Here is a 23,006-nt window from a genome sequence, read left to right as displayed (position 1 = left end):
GGCAGCAGGAGCCGGCTGGTGCGGGCTGTGACAGTCTCATCGGGATGCTTTGGCCTTTGGAGCCGTTCTCTGTGGCTCAAAACACGGCAGACCAATGGCCGTATTCCCTACCCATAATCCCCCACAGAGCTGAAACTGTTCTGGGAACCACAGTGGTTCTGGCTGAGTGAGGGATTATGGGTAAGGAAGATGGCCATTGCTCTGCTGTGTATTTATGACGGATGGCGCTACAGCACCAGTTGCCCCACCTCCATCGGCTCCAGAGGGCACTGAAGGCGCCACTGGATATGAATGGGACGCTGGAGTAGTCTTTCAAGGCTCTTGTCTGGAAGGTAAGGTTTAAGTTTTAGATCTGCTCTTGTAGCCAGCCCCCAGGCAGAGGCCTGACATGAAATGGCCTACAGCTAGGAATGGAAGGGCCCTGGTCAGTGTTGTAGACCCTGAAGCAAGTGGCAACACATGGACTGGATGATGAAGAAGGGATTTGGCCTGCTTGCCCCTTCATTGGTCATGCTATTGAGGTTGCATCACTTGTACAGAGGTGCCAATGCTCAGAACAAGAAAAAACTCCAGAGGGTTGTTAACTCGGCCTGTGACATCACGGGCACCAGACTTCACTCCATCGAGGTCATCTATAAGAGGCGATGTCTTAAGAAAGCAGCTTCTATCCTCAAGGACCCCCAGCACCCAGGCCATGCCCTCTTCACTCTACTACCATCGGGGAAAAGGTCCAGGAGTCTGAAGACAAGCACTCAGCGGCACATGGACAGCTTCATCCCCGCTGCCATCAGATTCCTGAATAATCAATGAACTAAAGACACTGCCTTACTTTGACATTTTGTGTGCTATTTTATTGTTTAAGGTGGTTTATATAAATGTTTGCACTGTGAGATACTGCCACAAAACAACACATTTTGTGACTTGTTCAAGGTAATAAATCCTGATTCTGAGTACAGTAGCAGGGACATCATGTTACAACCGTACAAGATGTTTAGGAAACCACATTTGGCGTATTGTGTGCAGCTCTGGTCACCCTGCAATTGTAAACTGTTATGAAGCTGAAAGGAGTTCAGAAAAGATTCAAGAGGATGTTGCTGTGACTGACTTGGTCAAATTATTATGAGGCTGGTTCCTTTCTCCCTGGAATGTAGGAGCTAATGGGGGACCTTATAAAAGTTCATAAAATCTTCAGGGGCTTAGGTAAGCTAAATCGCAAACAATTAGTGGTGTAGATTTTAAGTGAGGAAGGAGAGTGATTTAAAAAGACCTGAGGGGCTTCCTTTTTATTCTGTGGAAAGTATATGGAACGAGCTGTCAGAGGATGTTTTGGATGGTGGTAGAATTGCACTGTTTAAAAGACATTTGGACAAGTATGTGGATGAGGAGAGATGGGTCAGGTTTTCATGTTGTAAATGTCTGGGTCTGTGTGGACCCTTCTGACAATTTGTATTTTCAGTTCAGCTAACACTGGTCAACATTTCTTTTGTGTTTAAAATTAGCACACAGATTCCTTATGGATAAGGTTATAACAGTTGTGGAAGAGCACATACCGTATATACTCATGTAATAGTCGATCCTGTGTAAAAGTCAACCCCCACCCCCCTTTTATGGCCAAAAAATGACGTATTTTCTGTATATCCCATGTAAAAATTGACGCTGCCCTATTTTTGGTTTGATCGCTTGGCCATCTGAGCTCCTGACACCCTGAACGTGGACTTACCACCTGGCCCCGGCCATCTGAGCTCCTGATGCCTTGACCAATGCAGGTAGTTACTGTGGTCAAAAGTAGTATCTGTGTAAAATTCGACCCACTCAAATTTGACCCGAAGAATTGGTCCCCAAAACTCGATCATTATATATGGTAACTCTATCCGTTTCCTTTCTTTTTTCTTTTCTTTTGGCTTGGCTTCGCGGATGAAGATTAATGGAGGGGTAATGTCCACGTCAGCTGCAGGCTCGTTTGTGGCTGACAAGTCCGATGCGGGACAGGCAGACACGGTTGCAGCGGTTGCAGGGGAAAATTGGTTGGTTGGGGTTGGGTGTTGGGTTTTTCCTCCTTTGCCTTTTGTCAGTGAGGTGGGCTCTGCGGTCTTCTTCAAAGGAGTTTGCTGCCCGCCAAACTGTGAGGCGCCAAGATGCACGGTTTGAGGCGAGATTAGCCCACTGGCGGTGGTCAATGTGGCAGGCACCAAGAGATTTCTTTAGGCAGTCCTTGTACCTCTTCTTTGGTGCACCTCTGTCTCGGTGGCCAGTGGAGAACTCGCCATTTCCTTTAAGATGATGTTAAAATGACATTTCTAATAATGTGTTGAATTGGGCAAGAGTAAAACTCTGAAATGGTTTGTTGCATCCTTGGCGACAGGGTTCGGGATGTCTCCGATCAGTACAGAACATTTGGGAGGGAAAAGGAGAACAGCCAGAGGTCATTGTGCACATTGGGAATAACATGAATGGAAAGAAGGCTGAGATCTTTCAATGTGGGTTTTGGAAGATCAGAATAAAGTTTAAAGAAAGTCATAATCACAGGATTGCTCCCCATTTCACACACTTGTGAGGATAGAAATAGGAATAAAGGACCAATGAATGTGTGGTTAAGGAGCTTGTGGATCATTGGAATTGCGTGTAGACTAGATGGGACCTGAAGAAGATGGCTGGGTTGCAACTAAACTGAAAGTGGATCGATATCCTGGCAAGGAAGATTGTTCACACTGCCTGGGGGGAGGGTGGGGTTGAAATTAATTTGGTGAGGGAGTGGAGTGCGGAAGAGTCACATTTGGGAAAAGCGTGGAGGTTAAATCTAAATATCTCTCTTCATTGCACTTCACAATTTCTGCCATATCGAAGCTCTATGAACAAAGGTAACCCCAGTCATTATCGGGAATGTTAAATTGCCCACCATGAAACATTATTGCTCTTGCATCTTTCTGCAATTTGCTTTTATATTCTCTCCTTAGAGTATAAACCCGTCTCTTGTTCCTCTGTTCTACCCATGTGGCCAAATTGGATGATCCCTCCAGGATATGCTTTCTAAGTCATGCTCTCCTTAATCAGTTGAGCGAGTCATCCTTTATTTTGCATTCTCCACTCTCATGTCTGAAACTATGATTTCCTGGCAGTTATATTGCCGGTCCTGCCCTTCGCTCAGTCATTCAGGTGCATGGGCAGAGCAGACCGAGGCAGAGGAGTGAGCTTGCCAGGCTCAAATGCATTGACATTAATGCCTCACGTATAAGTGTGATGAGCTCAGAGCATGGGTCAGCACTTCTGATATTGATTGCAATAATGGAAATAAGGCTGAGGGAAGGGCAGGACTGGGAACTTAATGTTCTGTGGTATGGAAGTTTTAAACCTGACAGAGCAGAATGCAGGAGGAGGATGAGCGATCATTCAATCGACCATTGATAAAACAGTACCAGAGGCATCCCAACTATCAACCAACATTAAAAGAAAATTGCAGAATGGTGTCAGAGCGATAGCGTTGCAGGATTTTAACTTTCCAAATATTGATTGGGATTACCAAAAAAAATTGGTGGCGCAGCAGATCCAGGAGAGCAGAGGCACTGCACTGGGAAGGGCTCAACCGCCCAGTCCTAATGCCGATGGCTCCATGGGAACCAGGTGACTGGATTCGAGAGGATATTGAGGACAAGAAGGGCTCCTGCAGGGCCTCAGGCACTGAAAGCTTCCTTATTGCGTTGGAGGTTTTAATCTGGAGCTTGGGCTGGCCAATGGGATTGAACGGCGCGGGAGATCTGGAGGTGAATTCATGGACACCCAGTGACTCCGAAGGGACTCTCTTTTGCTTCTCTTCCTCTTGTACTGTCAGGGGTGCTGGGCGACAGTAATGGTGAATCTTTGTTTGCCTTATGGCAGGCAGAAGGCAATGGTTAGCTCAGTGCTGTAACAGCGCCAGTGATCGAGGCCAGGGTTCAAATCCCGCACTGTCTGTAAGGAGTTTGTACATTCTCCCCAGGGATTCTGGTTTCCTCCCACCGTTCAAAACATATCTGGGGGTTATAGCTTAATTGGATCTAATTGGGCGTCATGGGCTCATGGGCTGAAAGGGCCTGTTACCATGCTAAATTTATATATTACATGTTCTGTACTATTCTGTACATGACAATAAAGAACTCTTGAATCAGTCCAAGGGCTTGGATGTGGTAGAATTTAAGTGCATTCTCGAAAGTTTCTTTAAGATAATATGTAGAGAGTTCCACGATTTATGGGGCATGAAACTCTTTAGATATGAAACTGGGCAGGAGGGAGAGGTGTCAGTGGGAAACACTTTGGCAACATGACCACAACTCTAAAAGTTTCTAGGTAGTAATGGAAAGGGATCAAGTTGGTTATCAAGTGAAGGTCTTGAATTGGGAATGCTCTGATATGAACAGTGTACAAGGAGCTGGTAAAACATTTGGGAGCAGATGTTTGAGGGTTAAGTGACTGTAAGTGGGAGTCTTTGCAAATTGTTCAGTGTTCAGGGACAGCACGTTCCAGTGAGGGTGAAAGGCAAAGATGACAAGATTAGACATCCTTGAATGACAAAGGATATTCAAGTTTGGGTTCAAGCTCAAGGTTATTATCTTCTGACTACATATACAACCAGACAAAACAGGGTTTCTCCCGACCACGGCGCATACACATACAGAATACATACGATACTCAACACACACTAATCAAAGTTCAAATTTATTGTCTGAGTACATACATGACATCACACACAACCCTGAGATTCTTTTTGCTGTGGGGGAGGCAGAATTACTACTTATTAGTCGTGCCAAAAACTTTACTCAAGAAGGTAACAAATAAAGAAGTGTAAATAAATTGACTGTGCAATGCAGAGAGAAAAAAGTCAATAAAATGCACAAGTCAGAGTCCTTAAATGAATCCCTGATTGAGTTTGTTGTTGAGGAGTCTGATGGTGGAGGGGGAACAGCTGTTCCTGAACTGCGCGATACAAGTCTTGTGGCACCGAGACTTCTTGCGTGATGGTAGCAGCAAGAACAGAGCGTGTGCTGGGTGGTGTGATTGCTGCTGCTCTCTGACCGCAGCGTTCCCTGTCGATGTTCTTGATGGTGGGGAAGGTTTCGTGATGTCCTGGGCTGTGTCCATGACCTTTTGCAGGGCTTTTTGCTCAGGGTTACTGGGGTCCCCATTTCAGACTGTGATGCAGCCACTCAGCACACCTTCCACCACACATCAGATATTTACTTAAAGATATAATAAATATTTTGGAATAATTTACTCACTTTTTTTATGAAAGACCTCATGAAATATTGAAGGTTTGATCATGGGAGGGAAAAAACGAGATTGAAGGAGTCTCTTGTGAGTTGGAGAGAATTTTAGGAAGAAATGAGGTGGGGAGGAGAAAGGGGCTGTGAAAAATCCTCAGCAACTAAGATTAAGGAGAATTCTGATCAACCATTCTTTGAGTACCGATCTATTGGGTGCATGGGGGTAGCCAGAGAAAGAGCAGGGCCTCTTTGGATTGAGGTTGTAATCTGAATGAGGAGCCAGGACATGTAGGTGAGTCACTTAATAAATACATCAATATTCATCATCTTTGGCTTGGCTTCGCAGACGAAGATTTATGGAGGGGGTAAAAAGTCCACGTCAGCTGCAGGCTCGTTTGTGGCTGACAAGTCCGATGCGGGACAGGCAGACACGATTGCAGCGGTTGCAAGGGAAAATTGGTTGGTTGGGGTTGGGTGTTGGGTTTTTCCTCCTTTGCCTTTTGTCAGTGAGGTGGGCTCTGCGGTCTTCTTCAAAGGAGGTTGCTGCCCGCCAAACTGTGAGGCGCCAAGATGCACGGTTTGAGGCGTTATCAGCCCACTGGCGGTGGTCAATGTGGCAGGCACCAAGAGATTTCTTTAGGCAGTCCTTGTACCTTTTCTTTGGTGCACCTCTGTCACGGTGGCCAGTGGAGAGCTCGCCATATAACACGATCTTGGGAAGGCGATGGTCCTCCATTCTGGAGACGTGACCCACCCAGCGCAGCTGGATCTTCAGCAGCGTGGACTCGATGCTGTCGACCTCTGCCATCTCGAGTACTTCGACGTTAGGGGTGTAAGCGCTCCAATGGATGTTGAGGATGGAGCGGAGACAACGCTGGTGGAAGCGTTCTAGGAGCCGTAGGTGGTGCCGGTAGAGGACCCATGATTCGGAGCCGAACAGGAGTGTGGGTATGACAACGGCTCTGTATACGCTTATCTTTGTGAGGTTTTTCAGTTGGTTGTTTTTCCAGACTCTTTTGTGTAGTCTTCCAAAGGCGCTATTTGCCTTGGCGAGTCTGTTGTCTATCTCATTGTCGATCCTTGCATCTGATGAAATGGTGCAGCCGAGATAGGTAAACTGGTTGACCGTTTTGAGTTTTGTGTGCCCGATGGAGATGTGGGGGGGCTGGTAGTGATGGTGGGGAGCTGGCTGATGGAGGACCTCAGTTTTCTTCAGGCTGACTTCCAGGCCAAACATTTTGGCAGTTTCCGCAAAGCAGGACGTCAAGCGCTGAAGAGCTGGCTCTGAATGGGCAACTAAAGCGGCATCATCTGCAAAGAGTAGTTCACGGACAAGTTTCTCTTGTGTCTTGGTGTGAGCTTGCAGGCGCCTCAGATTGAAGAGACTGCCATCCGTGCGGTACCGGATGTAAACAGCGTCTTCATTGTTGGGGTCTTTCATGGCTTGGTTCAGCATCATGCTGAAGAAGATTGAAAAGAGGGTTGGTGCGAGAACACAGCCTTGCTTCACGCCATTGTTAATGGAGAAGGGTTCAGAGAGCTCATTTCTGTATCTGACCCGACCTTGTTGGTTTTCGTGCAGTTGGATAATCATGTTGAGGAACTTTGGGGGACATCCGATGCGCTCTAGTATTTGCCAAAGCCCTTTCCTGCTCACGGTGTCGAAGGCTTTGGTGAGGTCAACAAAGGTGATGTAGAGTCATCAATATTCATCATAATTGTTGAAGAAAAGGGCAGTCCCAATCATAGCAGTTAACTTTGTCAGCAATTGAAGAGAGAATACTTGAGGCCAGTTATGTGCAAGTATTATCCATGGAAAAAAAGAGTGAAGGAATATTAAATCAAGGTGTCCTTGAGGTGTTAAATGGAAACCCAATTTGCCCTTTCAGGTGACTATAGATTTGTCACAAAATACCTGATGCAGAGAGAAGAATTCTTCTGCGAGAAAACACGCAGGTAATCTCTAACATTTGTACAGCTATGCAAAGAGCACAAATGCAGAGTACAGGACTGCAATGAAAAGAAAGATCAATTCGCACTGAGCAAGGACAATCACATTTCTAGAGAAACTCAGCAGATCAAATAGTGTTCTTTGTATCTCTCTCTTCTTTCTTTCTTCTTTGGCTTGGCTTCGCGGACGAAGATTTATGGAGGGGGTAAATGTCCATGTCAGCTGCAGGCTCGTTTGTGGCTGACAAGTCCGATGCGGGACAGGCAGACACGGTTGCAGCGGTTGCAGGGGAAAATTGGTTGGTTGGGGTTGGGTGTTGGGTTTTTCCACCTTTGTCTTTTGACAGTGAGGTGGGCTCTGCGGTCTTCTTCAAAGGAGGTTGCTGCCCGCCGAACTGTGAGGCGCCAAGTTGGGCGGTTTGAGGCGAGATCAGCCCAGTGGCGGTGGTCAATGTGGCAGGCACCAAGAGATTTCTTTAGGCAGTCCTTGTACCTCTTCTTTGGTGCACCTCTGTCACGGTGGCCAGTGGAGAGCTCGCCATATAACACGATCTTGGGAAGGCGATGGTCCTCCATTCTGGAGACGTGACCCACCCAGCGCAGCTGGATCTTCAGCAGCGTGGACTCGATGCTGTCGGCCTCTGCCATCTCGGGTACTTCGATGTTAGGGATGAAGTCACTCCAATGAATGTTGAGGATGGAGTGGAGACAACGCTGGTGGAAGCGTTCTAGGAGCCGTAGGTGATGCCGGTAGAGGACCCATGATTCGGAGCCGAACAGGAGTGTGGGTATGACAACGTTTGTATAGCAAAGATAAAGTGACATAACCAGTGTTTCAGGCTTGAGCCCTGGATTTTCAGAAGCCGTTCGATCAGGTTTTGCATAAAACTCTTATACAGAAGATGAGGACGCATGGAATTGGGGGTGATGTTTTTGCATGGATAGAGGATTGGTTAACCAATGGAAAAGCAGAGAGTTGGGGTGCAGGGGTGCTTTTCTGGTTGGCAATTGGTGGTGAGCAGGGTGCTGCTGGGGTCAGTGCTGGGCCTGCAGCTGTTCACAGTATACATTAACAATCTGGAAGAGGGGACAGAGGGTCGTGTATCTAAGTTTGCTGACGTGGCACTAAATTGAGTGAAAAAGCAAATTGTACAGAGGATATGGAGAGTCTGCAGAAAGATTTAGGTCCGTTAGGTGAGCGGGCAAGGGTCTGGCAGATGGAGTACAATGTGAGGTTATCCACTGTGGAAGGTAAAATGGAGAACAAAATATTATTTAAATGGCAAGCGATTGCAGCCTGCTCCTGTCCAGAAGGACTTGGGAGTGCTTGTGTACAAATTGCAAAAGGTGGGTTTGCAGGTGCAGCAGGCTATGAAGAAGGCAAATGGAATGTTGGCCTTCATCGCTGGAGGGATTGAATTTAGGAGCAGGGAGCCCAGAGGACTCTAAAAACCAGTAGCGACAGAGATTCACCGAGACAATGGTCACTTCAGCAAAAATTACTTCAAATGTTCATAATATAATAAGATCAATCTTTAACTTATTACTATCAACTTAACCCCTTTCTAATTCTAAGCATGCGAGTACATAATGGGTATGTGTTCAGGAAAGTTCTTTGTTTCACTGTCCAATCATTCACTTTTCACTTCCCCAAGTTCACTGACATCAGGCAATTTTCATTCTGTGCACAGAATTTAACCTTTCTGATCTTCGCCAGGCTTTGGTGCTTTAACTTAAATTGTTACTGCAAAGGCAAGTCTTTGTTGGACACACACAAGCTGATCTCCTTCAATCAGCCACTTCACTGTCTTACTGAAGAAACTTGCCCCCTCTTGGGTTTTTCCAAAGGATAACCACTTCTTCCAGGTTACCACAGTGTTCTTCTTTTCCCCTTATTCCAGGAGAAACACATGAATCAGCCACTTCCTCTTGTAATTGACTACAAGAGATGAGAATAGGCTGAACTCAGAACTCAAATCCCATCTTCAAATGGGGTCTTATAGCAGGAATACAAAGCTTGCAGCCTCCAACACCATCTACTGCTGTAAACCTGACTCTCTCTCTCTCTCTCTCTCCAAAGAATCACGTTTTTCCTTCTCTCTGTTTGCAAAACCACATGTCCCCTCTTATAATAGCAACTTTCAACCACCAATTTAACCTTCTGGCACCAGTCTTAACAGCACAAGATTATCAATTCTTGAGCCTAGATCCTGTGATCTATTAACACCTATTTGTAAAACTGTCACAAGTGCTCTTCCATTGTCTCTGCAAAGTCACTGTAGACTGGTAGGCTCCACCTTAGGCATAGCTCTTGCATTTTAAATGAAATGCCTTTTGTGAAATGTTGATGTCCGTTTGTGAAGTGTGACCTAAACTAAAACCCAAAATCTATACCTTTTAAATATATTTTTATAATTTTATTAACCAGGTTGATTCCAGAGATGAGGGGGTTGGCCTATGAGGAGAGACAGAGTTGTCTGGGACTGTATTCATCAGAATTTAGAAGAATGAGAGGGGATCTTATATAGACACATAAAATTATGAAAGGCACATATAAGTTGTTTCCATTGGTGGGGCGGGGGGGGGGGGGACTAGAACTAGGGGACATAGCCTCAAGATTCAGGGGAGTAGATTTGACAGAGATGAGGAATATCTGCGTTTCCCAGAGGGTGGTCAATCTTTGGAATTCACTCCCATGGAAGCAGTGGAGGTTACCTCAGTAAATATATTTAAGACAAGGTTGGATAGATTTTTACATAGTCGGGGGAATTAAGGGATATGGGGAAAAGGCAGGTTGGTGGAAATGATCCGATCATCAGATCAGCCATGATCTCATTGAATGGCGGAGCAGGCTCGACGGGCCGGATGGCCGACTCCTGCTCCTATTTCTTACGTCTTTGTGTCCGACATCAACTATGATAGTATACATTAAATAACCCCAGAATGGAAAGAGATAGAAAAATCTAAAGGATAGATCGATAAGCAAATGTTCAGAGTTAGTGCAAGACAAAAAAAGTGGCATTTCAGTAGTGCAGAGAGGTCATTCTGTGGTGCAGGATAGTTGTTGGTTAGAGTAGTAAGGGGAGGTTTAAGAGCCTGTAAGAACATCAAACTGCAGTTTATTGTTATTAGTCCTGGTGCTCTGGAGCATATATTGTGTAACTGCAGCCATCGACATCGATGACTTCCTCAGTGTGTGCCAATTGAGGACACATTTGTGATGAGGGCAGCTTGCTTTTGTGTGGGAGTTGTGTTCAGGGAGTTGAGCCAAGATGCTTCCCAGCTTCAGTTGCGCAGTACATCAGTTTGAGAGCAGGATCAGTGTGTGCGCGTGTGGCTGCTTGTGGCGAGGGTTGGGGGGGAGGGGGAAGAAAAGTATCATTTCTCCTTTGGAACGGGACAGTGCGCTTCCTGAACTCAGCAAAACAGGACTTGGGATGATTGTAAACATCAGGAGACTGAAGCGAACTAATCCATGACAACTGTTCTACCTTGCAACAACACATAAAGGCAGCAGGTTATTCACCCTCAAGAGGTGCAGCTTTAATGCTTACAATATGGAGTACGATAGAATAGGATCGCTGGACATGCCTCGTTGGTGAGTCAAAGCATTCTCACGCAAGTGAAACGCATGTACGCAGACACCAGAGCATTTCAGGCCTGATTTTTGCATTCTGCTGATGGATTCTTTCACTGATTCTGTGATTGTTGAGGCAAAGTCTGAAATCTGATCTGCAAGATGAATGCAGTGCTATCAGCAGGAGTTTGACCCCAGTACCAAGGTGGAAATTCAACCATGAGCTTAAAAAATGTTCGATCTGTGTAATGGAGGAGGGAGATTAAAGAGTTTCTTCCTCTGATATCAGGCCCCTGCATGAATCTCGCATTAGGAAAACAACATTGCCCTTGCTCCCTTCTAAATGATCTCTTTCTGTAACTCTTCACTGTGTTTTTATGTATTTTGTCGTGTATTTATGTGTGGGTTGACTTGCTGGATAGCGGGCAAAACGAACCTGTTCACAGTCCCGGAACATTGAACTTGAGAGTGAACGGCTCCAGAGACCGGCCTAAAATCTCCTGGGTGAGCATTGGAATCATTTAGAACTAAAGAATTTATGTTTTGTGGCGATCAGGTGGGAAATTAGAGCCTGATGTTTTTGAATAGAGGAGCAATCATGGTGGGGAATTGGGGTGGCATCATGGAGTTGTACAGCACGGAAATGGGCCCTTCAGCCCAACACAACCATGTTGACCGTTTAACCTCAGTCTTCTTGTCTTAATAATCCTAAACTCTCGCCAGTTTTGACAAATGTTGCCTGAGGAATAAAGTTCATGGCTTCAAACATCATCTGAGGCACACTGGGAGCCATTCTTGCCTTTGTCTCTGAGGAGAAGTGTTTCAATCACACTCTTCTAGCTTTGTACTGAGAGAGTGGGCCAAACCTATGAGAGATCAAGCAAGGAAGCTCAGTAGTGCAGTAAAAACCCTGGTGTCTGGCACCGATGTGTATTGGTTGATCCAGAATAAGTGAATTTGCCAGTTGTTTGAGATTGCATGTTGCGTGATGGGCGAACTAACCTCGAGGGGACGCCAATTTTAAACTTTCGTATTTTTATCCTATTTATTTTCCATTTTTTTTGCTGGAGGTAGTTTGCAGGTTGCTTGAATTCTGGATAATGGGCATTTTACTGTATTTTGAAGTGACGACCTTTCATGAAAAAAATCACAGCAAATAATTTGTGGGAACAAGTTGTCTGCTGAATTTCCTCCCTTACAATCTAAATATTGGCAGTAAAATGCTGTTGCATCATAAGGGGATTCTATAAATGTATGAAATGGAAAATTCTACAAATGTTTAGCAGGTAGGGGACATCTGTGGAGAGGAACAAGCAGAGATAACATTTCAGGTTATTGCCTGCAAGACCGGATCAGTTTCTCGATCTCTGAACTTCTGTTTCTTTTGATGGTCCTTATTCTGTTTCAAAACCGGAAATTCTGGGCCCTTTTGCTGTTTCCCCACAGCTGATTTATCTTGTCTTTCCTCAGACATATTTCAAACCTGCTGCCACCTGCACTTGGGTTTTTTTGACCTTCCCCAGATGTTGCCAGAGAAATTCCTTCCAAATTTGTTGCAGTCTGCTATTTTTAACCTGAGTGTTTCAACAAAATGATTGGAAAAAGTAAATTGTTAAAGTCAAATTTCTATTTTCATGTAGAAAAGGATTCCTTGAAGTAGTTTGCAGTGTGACATTAGTATTTTATTGTACCAGGATGTAATAAAAAGCATTGTTTTGTGTGTTATTCCAACGAAGTCATTCCATACTTCTTGACCTATCTATGTCCCATTATTACCTTTAATCTGTTGGGCTGTGCTCCTCCCCTGCATTTCCTTCCCTTCTTCCCCCCAGGCCTTTTAGTCGGGCGCCAGCCTGCATTTTGTTCAAACCATGTAAAGGGGCTCAGGCCCGAAATGCTGGTTCTACAGTAAAATCCCAGGTATCTGGCACCTTCGGAGATTGTGGATGCCGGATATGTGAATTTTCCGGTTGCCTGAGACACATCCTTTCAAAACCTAACTAATAAACCTGCATAAATTGTTTAAAAAAACATTAACAGTATATATGAAAAAAAATAGAATGCAAAATTAAAAGTAGTTTGAAAAAAATCAGTATTGAAGTCCTCACTGCAACGCTGTTACAGCCCAAGTGACCCAAGTTCGAATCTGGCGCTCTCTGTGAGGAGTTTGCATGTTCTCCCCAAGTTGCATGTGTTTCCTCCAGGTGCTCCGGTTTCCTCCTACCTTTCTCAATGTATGGGGGGGGGGGGTCATTGCAATTTAATTGGGTGTAATTGGATGGCATAGATTTAATTTAAAATTTATATTTAAGAATTTAAAATTTTATTATGTAGCTAACTTTAATCATATATTTCCTGTAACTAACAATAAAATGTAAATATTATTTTGAACTCTGGTCACTACCAGCATTGCTGTAACTGCTGTGTTAACTATGCTGCCATGATAATTACCCCCCCCCCCCCCCCCCCCAGTTTGCAGATAAAGCCTTATTAATACACCTTTGACTATAAAGGTAAAATAAAGACTCTTACTCGACGGGAACAGGGAGACACTTTGGGAGATTTGTCCCAGCAATGAGCGGCATTGGCTGGCTCTTCATCCTGGGCAATGGTATTTTATTCAAACACAACTTTATTGAAGCTTTATTCAAGCAGCGGCTGTGGGCGGGGAATGACTGGGGCTGAAGATTTGCTCCCATCTTCACCAGAGAACGTTTATTTATTTACTTCCTCAATGTTACCAAAACCAAGCAGTTGATTGGGAAAACCAGAGGTGTATGATCCAGTGATCTTTGGGGGAATCGGAGGTGGAGAGGGTAAGCAAACTTAAGTTCATGGGAGTCATGATCTCAGATGGTCTTTCCTGGATCCAGTACATAAATAGCATCGTGAAGAAAGCACGTCAGCACCTCTACTTCCTCAGGAGTTTGGTATGACATAGGTAACCCTGGCAAATTTATACAAATGTGTGGTGGAAAGTGTGCTGACCGACTGCATCACAGTCTGGTCTGGGGGACACCAATATCCCTGAGTGTAAAGCCGTGTAAAAGGTAATGGACATAGCCCAGGACATCATAGGTAAAACCCTCCCCACTGTCGAGAATATCTACAGGGATTGCTGCCGTGGGAGAGTAGTGGCAATCATCAAGGATCCACACCACCCAGCACACACTCTGTTCTCGCTGCTGCCATCAGGAAAGAGGTCTAGGGGCCACAAGACTTGCACCAGCAGGTTCAGGAACAGCTGATACCCCTCCTCAACAACAAACTCAATCAGAGACTCGTTTAAGGACTCTACTTGTGCACTTTATTTCTTTCTTTTTATCTCTGCATTCAACAGTTTGTTTACATTTCTTTATTTGTTTACATGTGTATGTTGAGTACAGTTTTTTTGCACTGTCGATAAGGGGTAATTCTGCCGTGGCTGCAGGAAAAAGGATCTCAGGGTTGTACGTGATGTCATCTATGTACTCTGACAATAAATCTGAGTACAGCAAATAATTAGGAAAACTGTTGGCATTGAAGACAACAGTTGCTTGTTTGTTTTGAACATTGATGTGATTATATCTGCAGTTCAGAATTAATTATCTTATTACAGGAAATATTAAAAATAGGAAGAGGAGAAGGTTTTTCGGCCCTTTGAACATGCTTGCCTGTGGTAGGCTCCTGATTAGCCATTTATGTTAATGCCCTTTCCCCATTCTCTTTGTGTGTCGTATTCCTTTATTCTCAAAACTATTAAAAATATTTAAGGATGTGTATTAAAGTTCAGAGAAGATTGACCAGACTAATATCTGAATGGGTGGGTTTTATACGAGGAAAGGTTGGACTGACGAGGCTTGTCTTGGATCTCCTGGAGTTTAAGAGGTGACTCGATTGAAACACGGGGCTTTGACTGAAGGGTCTTTGCAGATGGATGTGAAGGGGATGTTTCCCCTTGTGGGAGAATCTGGACTTGAAATGTCTCCTGCTTAAAAAGGAGTTACCCATTCAAAACAGATGACAGGATATTTCTTTCTCTGAACGTTTTGTGTCTTTTGAATTCTGGCAACGTCAACCAAACCCATCATGTTTATTACCAAGAAGGACAAGCAGAAAATGGCTGCATCCCTCTAAATCGCACACCATTGTTAGAAATACATCTCTCCCCCTTCGTAAGGATGATCCCATGAAAGAAAGGAATGCTTGACAGCTCTTGGCCTGCACTTGTTGGAATTTAGGAGAATGAGGGGGGAACTCAGTGAAACGTTTTGAATGTTCAAAGGCTCGAACATGTTTCCCATGGTGGGGAGTATCTTGGACAAGAGGGCACAACAGGATTGAAGGGAGAACAGAGATGCGGAGGAATTTCTTCAGCCAGAGGGTGGTAAATCTGTGGAATTTGTTGCCACAGGCGGTTGTGGAGACCTGGTCATTTAAGGCAGAGATTGACAGGTTCTTGATGAGCCAGGTCATCAAAGGTTATAGGGAGAAGGCCGGGCAGTGGGGCTGAGTGGGGAAATGGATCAGCTCATGATTGAATGGCAGGGCAGCCTCGATGGGCTGAATAATCTATTTCTGTTCCTGTGTCTTTTGGTCTAAATCCTGGAAATCCTCCTTAACAGCACTATGGAAACGCCTTTAGCGGAAGGACTGCAGTGGTTGAAAACAGCAACTGTTTCCTCAAAAACAGTTGGGGATGAGCAATAAATGCTGGTTTTGCCTACATAGCCATGGTCCCATAAGAACTTGGGGGCATGGGAAGAAGACAATAGAGCAAAAAGTGATAAGAAAAACTTTTTTAATGCAGTGAGTTGTTAGGATTTGGAATATCCTGTCTGGGGTAGTGGCGGAGGAAGATTGAATCTGTTATTTAAACGGAAGCTGTTTCATATAATTGAAGCAGGATTTGCTGTATTTCCCTTTCCATGGTTGGTATGGGCTAGTCAGAATAAATGGCCGTCATAATGATGTTGTGATGTAGGTCACATGGGGTAAAGGCAGTAAGATGTCCATCCCTGAAAGATACAAGTAGATCAGAGAACATGATGACAATCCAGTTGTTTCAAGGATACTGCAACTAAACTTAAATCTAGATTTATGTTATTAATTGAATCATGAAGAGAATTCCTGTCAAGACTCAAAAGGAAAGTTACTTAAAGAGCTATGGGGAAAGAATAGACGACTGAGATCAATGCACTGATTTAGCAATGCATGTTGGGTTAAATGTTCAAGTTTATTTGTGTTTCTTGTGACCACTCACTGTGATTAAATTGGTGGCGATGTCGGAGCTGTAACGGCAGCACTAATGCTGGCGGAGATCAGAGACGCAATGCTCCTCTGAAGGGTTCATCTGCCCAGCCCTAAATGCTTCAACTGGCCTGTTAAAGGAGCCAATGTTACTCGTAAGTAAAATCTTTCAGCCGCGAGGTCTGCACCCAAGATGGTGGCACGTGTTCGGCAACAGCCACGAGGGGTCGCAGACTCTGGGAAAGCAGTGGACCGGCCGGCGCAAGGCGCCAGAAATGAGGATAATGCCCACCCCCACCCCTATTGAGAAGGAGAAGCAGAGGATGGTGACCACAGCAGTGGACCAGCGAGGAGCCCCATACAGGCTACAAGAAGGGCTGCAGAAGGACCTCGGATGCTGAAGGCTTCTTGATTGTGTCGGAGGTTTGGATTTGGAGCTCAGGTTGCCGATGGTTTGAACAGCAGGAGTCTGTGTAGCTGTCGAGGCTGTGGGAGCGCTGGAGGCTCTGAAGGGACTCTCTTTTGCTTCTTTTTCTCCTATCGTTAGGGGTGCCGGGTTCATGGCGATTCTTATGTTTACCATACAGCAGGTAAAAGTTAAAGAATATCGTGCATGTTTATTTTTAATGGATCATTACATGACAATAAAAGGAACTTTGAACCTATTGCCATCTGATTGTATATATATACAAGCTAATGAAACAGTATCTCTCCAGACCATGGTGTACACACAATACACAGAACATAAAGATCACATAAATAATCAAATTAAATACTCCTGTATATAAATACTTGGGATGAATTTCACGGTTACAGGATGCTCTTCATCAGTCTCACAGCCTGTGGAAGAAGCTATTCCCCAGCCTGGTAATCTTGACTTTGAAGCTTCTGTAGCAGCTTCTTGATGGGTTGAAGAAACTGCACACTGGATGGAAAGGGTCTCTGTAATTCCTTGAACCCTATTTAGACAGTGCTCCCAGTAAATGTCATCTTTCAAGGTAAAGGAGACCCCAGTGATCATCTAGGCTGCTTTAATGATCCTTCGTCTAGACTTCCGGTCCAATGCTTTGTAGCTACCGACCCACACAATGATGTAGCCAAGATACTCTGAGTTGTGCTCCAGTAAAATGTGGTCAAGATGGGGGCTGGTAGCCTTGCCCTCCTCAGCCTCCTTTGGAAGAGTAGGCACCCTCCTGACTAATGAGGAGGTGTATAGGTCTAGGATAGGTCATCCTTTATATGCACACCTAGGAACTTGGTGCTCTCCACCCTTTCCACGACGGAACCACTGATATGTAGTGAAGAATGATTGACCTTCATTCTCCTGAAGTCCACCATCATCTCCTTTGTCTTGTCCGTGTTGAGACTCAAGTTGTTCTCGCCCCATTTTATGTTTTCTAAGTGGATCAAGTCAGAATGGAAGGTTGAGACTATGGCATCATCTGTGGTCTGGTCCAATGCCATTGGAAGTTGTGCTTCGATATGTTCCATCGCCAGGCACTCAAAGCACTTCATAGAAGCCAGACACCACTGGGCGGTCGTCATTTAGTCCGGTGACTGTCGCTTTCTTGATGGTGGCTGCCTTGAAACTGTGGGGACAGGGGACTGCTGCAGTGAGATGTTGTAGATGTCCTTTCGGATCTCCGTCAGCTGGGCCGCACAGTCCTTCAGCATCCGACCAGTTATGTAATATGGACTTGCTGCTTTGTGCAGGTTCATCCTGGATAGGATCTTCCTCACCTCAGCTGCGGCTATGCAAGGGAAGACGAGGTTTGCTTTCTTTTCCTTTTGAAAATATTTTATTGATATTTGTACAACAGAAAAAAAATGAACAGTCTAATTATGATATGAACTAATGAAGAAAAATTACATTACATTAGTGATCATTTGTAAAAATTCTGAAGTACACAATAGCACAAACTTAATGTTTCAATAGAATTGAACAAAGAAAAAAGAGGATAAATTTTAAACCCCTTTCCCTAAACAAGGTTGAAGATTGACATTTAAAAATATTTCAAGTGGCATAATCTTGGAGAGAGAAAACACCCACGCCAAAATTGCAAATCAACACTAACTCTTAAGATTGTGCCTGGTAGATCATAAACGAGCCCCGTATCATTTGAAATTTGATGTTTGAATCAACGACAGCATATCTAATATTTTCCAAGTTTAAGCAAGACACAAGATCCCTTAGCCATTCTGTGGGTGGAACATTGCTTTGTGGTGTAAGCGCTACGACGAGTCTGGAAGGAACACACACACACACACACACACACACACACGAGGAGTTGAAATCGAAGACTGATTTATTGCACTAGAAGTACTACTTATATGGGTCCCTGGTGCTGACGTCAGGGGCCTGCGGCATCAGAGCGCTGACCTCAGGTTGGCTGGCGTTCCCGCCAGAGTTCTTCATCGTCCCGCTGTGCGGAGGTGACGTGGGACAACGGCCGGTGTTGCCCCCCCAGGCCCGTGACGTCACCGGGTTCGTCGGCCATTTTGTGGGTAGGTTTGTGTCTCCATTTCCATTTAATCAAAATTGCACATCTGGCCATTAACGAAGAAAAGGATAAAATGTGACATTGAGATGAAGTTAGTGTAACATTATCGTAGCAAAGTATTCCAAAAAGAACTGTAAAAGGGTTATTTGCAACTAACTGATAGAGTTTAAAAAATGTTCTTCCAAAACCTTTCTAAGCAAGAGCAGGTCCAGAACATGTGAATTAAAGAGGCATCCACCTGTTTTACATTTGTCACACAAAAGATCTATATCCAGATCAAAATGAAACGATTTAACTTTAGACAAATTGCCTGGTTAGCGCCCCAGTTACACAGCAGTTAGAAAGGGTCTGGCTCAGTCAACCCTGTCGGAATCTAACCGGGTCCCTGACTTCAGAGGCGATTTGAAAACAAAAATGGCCGACCCGCTTATTTCAGTGACGCAGTGTGTGCGTCACCGGGCAGCCAGCATCTGAACATCCGGCAGTACTTCCGGTGAGTGTGTGATGCGTCATTGCTGGGGCAGGACACTCCTGGACCCACTTTAAATTGTAACACACCAGATCATGCACAAAAGGATGTAGTGTTAATCAGTTTAATTCCACACCTCATTAGACATTGAAAGGTTCAAATCTTGCTCCCAGGCGTTCTTAATGTTAATTAACGAGACTTGTCTTAAATTAGCCACTTTCTTGTAAATAATAGGCTTTCTTTGATGTCACCTTGTTTAAATTTAAAATTCAAAATTTAGCCATACAGGCCCTCTCAGCCCACAAGTCCGTGACACACAATTATACCCATTTGTTTGAATGGTGGGAGGAAACTGGAGCCCCCGGGGAAAACCCACGCAGACACAGGTACAGACAGCGCGGGATTCGAACCCCGGTCCCGAATGCTAGTGCTGTAAGGGCGTGGCGCGAACTGCTATGCCAACCGTGCCACTCTAATCACGACTCCCCAGCATGTTGTAATTTTTCCTGATTCACTGCTCTCTGACCCAGTATGATATTACCTGTTAAGTGTCTGTTCTACGTGAGGAGAAAAGAAAAGAAAACCATTGCTAATGCGTTGGCGAATACATCACACCACAGACATAATGATCTGTGCAATGCTTTCTCTGCAGACATTTTCTTCATCAGTCGGAAATGGGCAAACTCCTATTTTCATATATCCTGGTGTGAACTCTATCCTGTGCAAATATTGCCTTCTGTGCTATTCCCCTCCGGAAGAGAGAAATGACATATTTTTTCCTCTTCAGAACAAGACGCAGATATTCTTTTTAACCCTGTGCTTGCTTAGTCAATGAGGGGACAAAATAAAAGACCGGGAGCTAAGCAATCTGTGGGTTGAGCAGCATCAGAGGGAGATTCCAGCATCTACAGTCTCTCATGTGAATCCAAAGACTAGAAGCTGGCTGTGTTCTGTGCATGAACACCAGAGACATCGTTCAATGACAGATGAACTGGTCAGCTGTAGAGTGGGAGCTTGATATCTGGGAGTGGAGCGGGGTGGGGGAAACTGCCTCACACTTAATTATATAAACACCGGAACATTGAACCATAGAGCAGTAGAACACAGAAACAATGGCAAACTATTATTCTACCTGGTCGCACTGAACTGCCCCCTGTCTATAGCTCCCTATACCCCACCCTTCCAAAGACAATTATACACTCTCCTCCCACCCTGCCCGCTTCTGCCCCACCTACGTATGTGCACAGCTCCCCACACCGCCTTTCCTTACACGCTCACACTCCTTTCCCCTCCCCACGAGCTGTATTCCTACCCCATCACTCCTTATTTTATTTTATCTTTTCCTCCCTTCCTTGAGTTAATCTTAATCCTGGGTTGTGGTGCAATATTAACAATGTTAATCTGCAGATACGTTCTGGAGATGCCGTTTCATTAGGTTGTACTTTAACAGGTGACAATACTGTGACAGATCATGTTATATTTTATATAGTATATAGATATCTTTTCAAAGAGATTAATTTTGGTGGTTTTTTTTAAGTGTAGGTCACATACAAACACTTCGAAACAGATCTCATTCAAAATGCCAGAGCTCTGCTCAACCCAGACAGTTCAGGCTCCGGGTGCCTTTGCACAAACTTTGAAGGATGCCTATAAGGACTTCACAAGTAGGTACTCATTGGACGTGCTGTGGAGTAATGGATTATTGTTTTGGAAAGTAACAGATGAATGAACTCAGAAGATTAGGTCTGGTATCACAGTCTGTCTGAGTGCAGTTGGCTATTCTAAGAGGGTCATGTGGTTTTCTCTGAGAGAGAGAGAGTTCAGTTCTACAGTTCAGCAGCAGCTGGGACTGGAACAGGACAAGCTGGCAAGCTTGTGGAAAAACCCCCTTTTGAACAACGGTTGTGAGTTCTTAGTTCAGCCTGGTCAAAGCCCTTGTCCATACAAGAGGAGGTGGCTGGCTGTATAATGTTTCACTTGAAATAAGGGAAACAGAAAAGGAACTCTGTGGTGACCTGAATGAAGTTATCATCTGGAAAACCCTGATGGGGCAAGTTTCTTCAGCAAGACGCTGATATGGCTGATCGGAAGGAATCAGTTCGTGTCCAACGAGCAACAAATCTCTCTCTGAAAACCGACAAGAACCTTCCTGAGTGGTAACCATTTACCTTTCAAGCACCAAAGCCTGGTGAACTTTATAAATGTTAAATTCTGTGCACAGTATAAGAATTGTCTGTAACCAGTGAACTTGGAGGAATGAGAAGTGAGAATGGACTGTGAACCAAAGAACTTTTCTGAACTTAAATACACGTATGCTTAGAATTAAAAGGGGGTTAAGTTAATAGGAATAAGTTAAAGTTTGATCCTGTTTTCATGTTTAAAGATAATTAAAAGCAACGTTTGTTTAAGTAAATATTTGTCTTGGTGAATTTCTACTGCTGCTGGGTTTTGGGGTCCTCTGGGCTCATAACAATACACCTGACTTGACATTCAACAAAATAGATGAGCTGGTGTAAGATTAAATTTGCTTTGTCAGAAGTTAATCTTAAAATGCTTTGTGCCCAATTTAATTGTCCTGTGGAGTACTGTTGGTGATGAACATTGCAATTGAGATAAATAGGGATTTAATATGGACAATGACTCAACACTCTCAACATTTTCTAGTTGAGAGGACTATGAAGTCATCAAATACCTCTGTCTTCTTGCAGTTCGATTAGAACTCTGTGCAGTATCAGTTAGACACAACCTGTGTGAGCTAACTAGCCACACATAACAGTAAACATGTGAATGTAGATGTTGCAAAGATTTACACTAATACAGTCTCAACGACCCAGGTTCAAATCCCGCGCTGTCTGTGAGGAGTTTCTACGTTCTCCCCGTGTCTGCATGGGTTTTCCTCCGGGTGCTCTGGTTTCCTCCCACCTTCCAAAATGTATGGGGCTGTAGGTTCATTGGGTATAATTGGGTGGTAAGGGCTTAAATGGCCGCAGTAGACTTCCACCGTGAGATAAATAAACTTTGCCACAACTGGGAAATTTGAGAAGAGAGATTAGATAGACCGGGGTTTTTTTTTAATGGATGAGAGAGGGCTCAAGTGAAACATATAAATTAAAAGACTTGGATAAATAGAAAGGACATCTTTCATTCGGCAGAGGAGTCAGAGAGCACAGGGCTTGAGGGGAGTTGAGTGAAGATGATTTTTTTCCCAGAAGACTAGATGGATCTGGAAAACACTCCATGAACATTTTGATGGCACTTTAATGCTAACTGTAAGCTGCGGCCTACAAGGCTGCGGAAGGTGAGATGAGTCTGTGTAGCTATTTTGTTGACCGGCAGGGACAAGATATGCAGAATAGAGCTCCCACGTCTATTGTGAATTTTCACTTGTTCATGGAATTTAAGTTTCTCAGAAGAACTGGAGAAGAAAGGGCATGTGTGGGGTTGAAGATCAACTGTGATTAACTGAATGTTTGTTTGGATGGCCTGAGAATCCCATGGTGAAAGCCATTCAGAAAGGGCTATCCCTTCCACAAACGGTCACACTACTACTGATGTGAGGTCACTGGTGTCAGGGTTTGCGAAGGCTCCTGCTGCCTGTCCCCACTATGGAGAACTTTGATGGGGAACGCTGCCGTCGGAGAGCAGCAGCAATCATCAAGGATCCACACTAACCAGAACATGCTCTGTTCTCATTGCTACCATCAGGAAAGGGGTGTAGGGGCCACAAGACTTGCACCACCAGGTTCAGGAACAGCTGCTCCCCCTTCACCATCAGACTCCTCGACAACAAACTCAATCAGGGGACTCATTTAAGGGCTCTGACTTGTGCACTTTATTGATTTTTTTTCTCTCTCTGTATGACACAGTTCACATCTCTTTATTTCTTTACATGTTTACATATCTTCTTGAGTACAGGTTTTTTTCGCACTGCCAATAAGTAGAAATGCTGCCTGGCCTGCAGGGAAAAGAATCTCGGGGTTGTAAGTGATGTCATGTATGCACTCAGGCAATAAGTTTGAACTTTGAGAAGTTAGCATGGAAGCTTG

General features: G+C 44.5%; 1 protein-coding gene across 7 annotated transcripts in view; it reads left to right on the top strand.

Annotated features, from left to right (window-relative positions):
• exoc6b (exocyst complex component 6B) overlaps window positions 1-23,006 on the top strand; it is an 866,329-nt gene that overhangs the window by 36,837 nt on the left and 806,486 nt on the right. The window contains exon 1 of one of the 7 annotated variants that reach the window (XM_069923435.1): window positions 6,973-7,190. The exons of 5 other annotated variants lie outside the window; for them this stretch is intronic. In XM_069923435.1, the coding sequence (XP_069779536.1) occupies window positions 7,099-7,190 (92 nt within the window). In that variant the 5' untranslated portion in view covers window positions 6,973-7,098. Of the gene's footprint in view, window positions 1-6,972; window positions 7,191-10,540; window positions 10,783-23,006 lie in introns of those variants that run through there. One more of the 7 variants, XM_069923436.1, reaches the window with a different exon arrangement.

Source organism: Narcine bancroftii, chromosome 3 (assembly GCF_036971445.1).
Source record: "Narcine bancroftii isolate sNarBan1 chromosome 3, sNarBan1.hap1, whole genome shotgun sequence".
Lineage (NCBI taxonomy): Eukaryota > Metazoa > Chordata > Chondrichthyes > Torpediniformes > Narcinidae > Narcine > Narcine bancroftii.
Note: the sequence above shows the minus strand (reverse complement) of the source record. Positions and strands in the feature narration are given on the sequence as shown.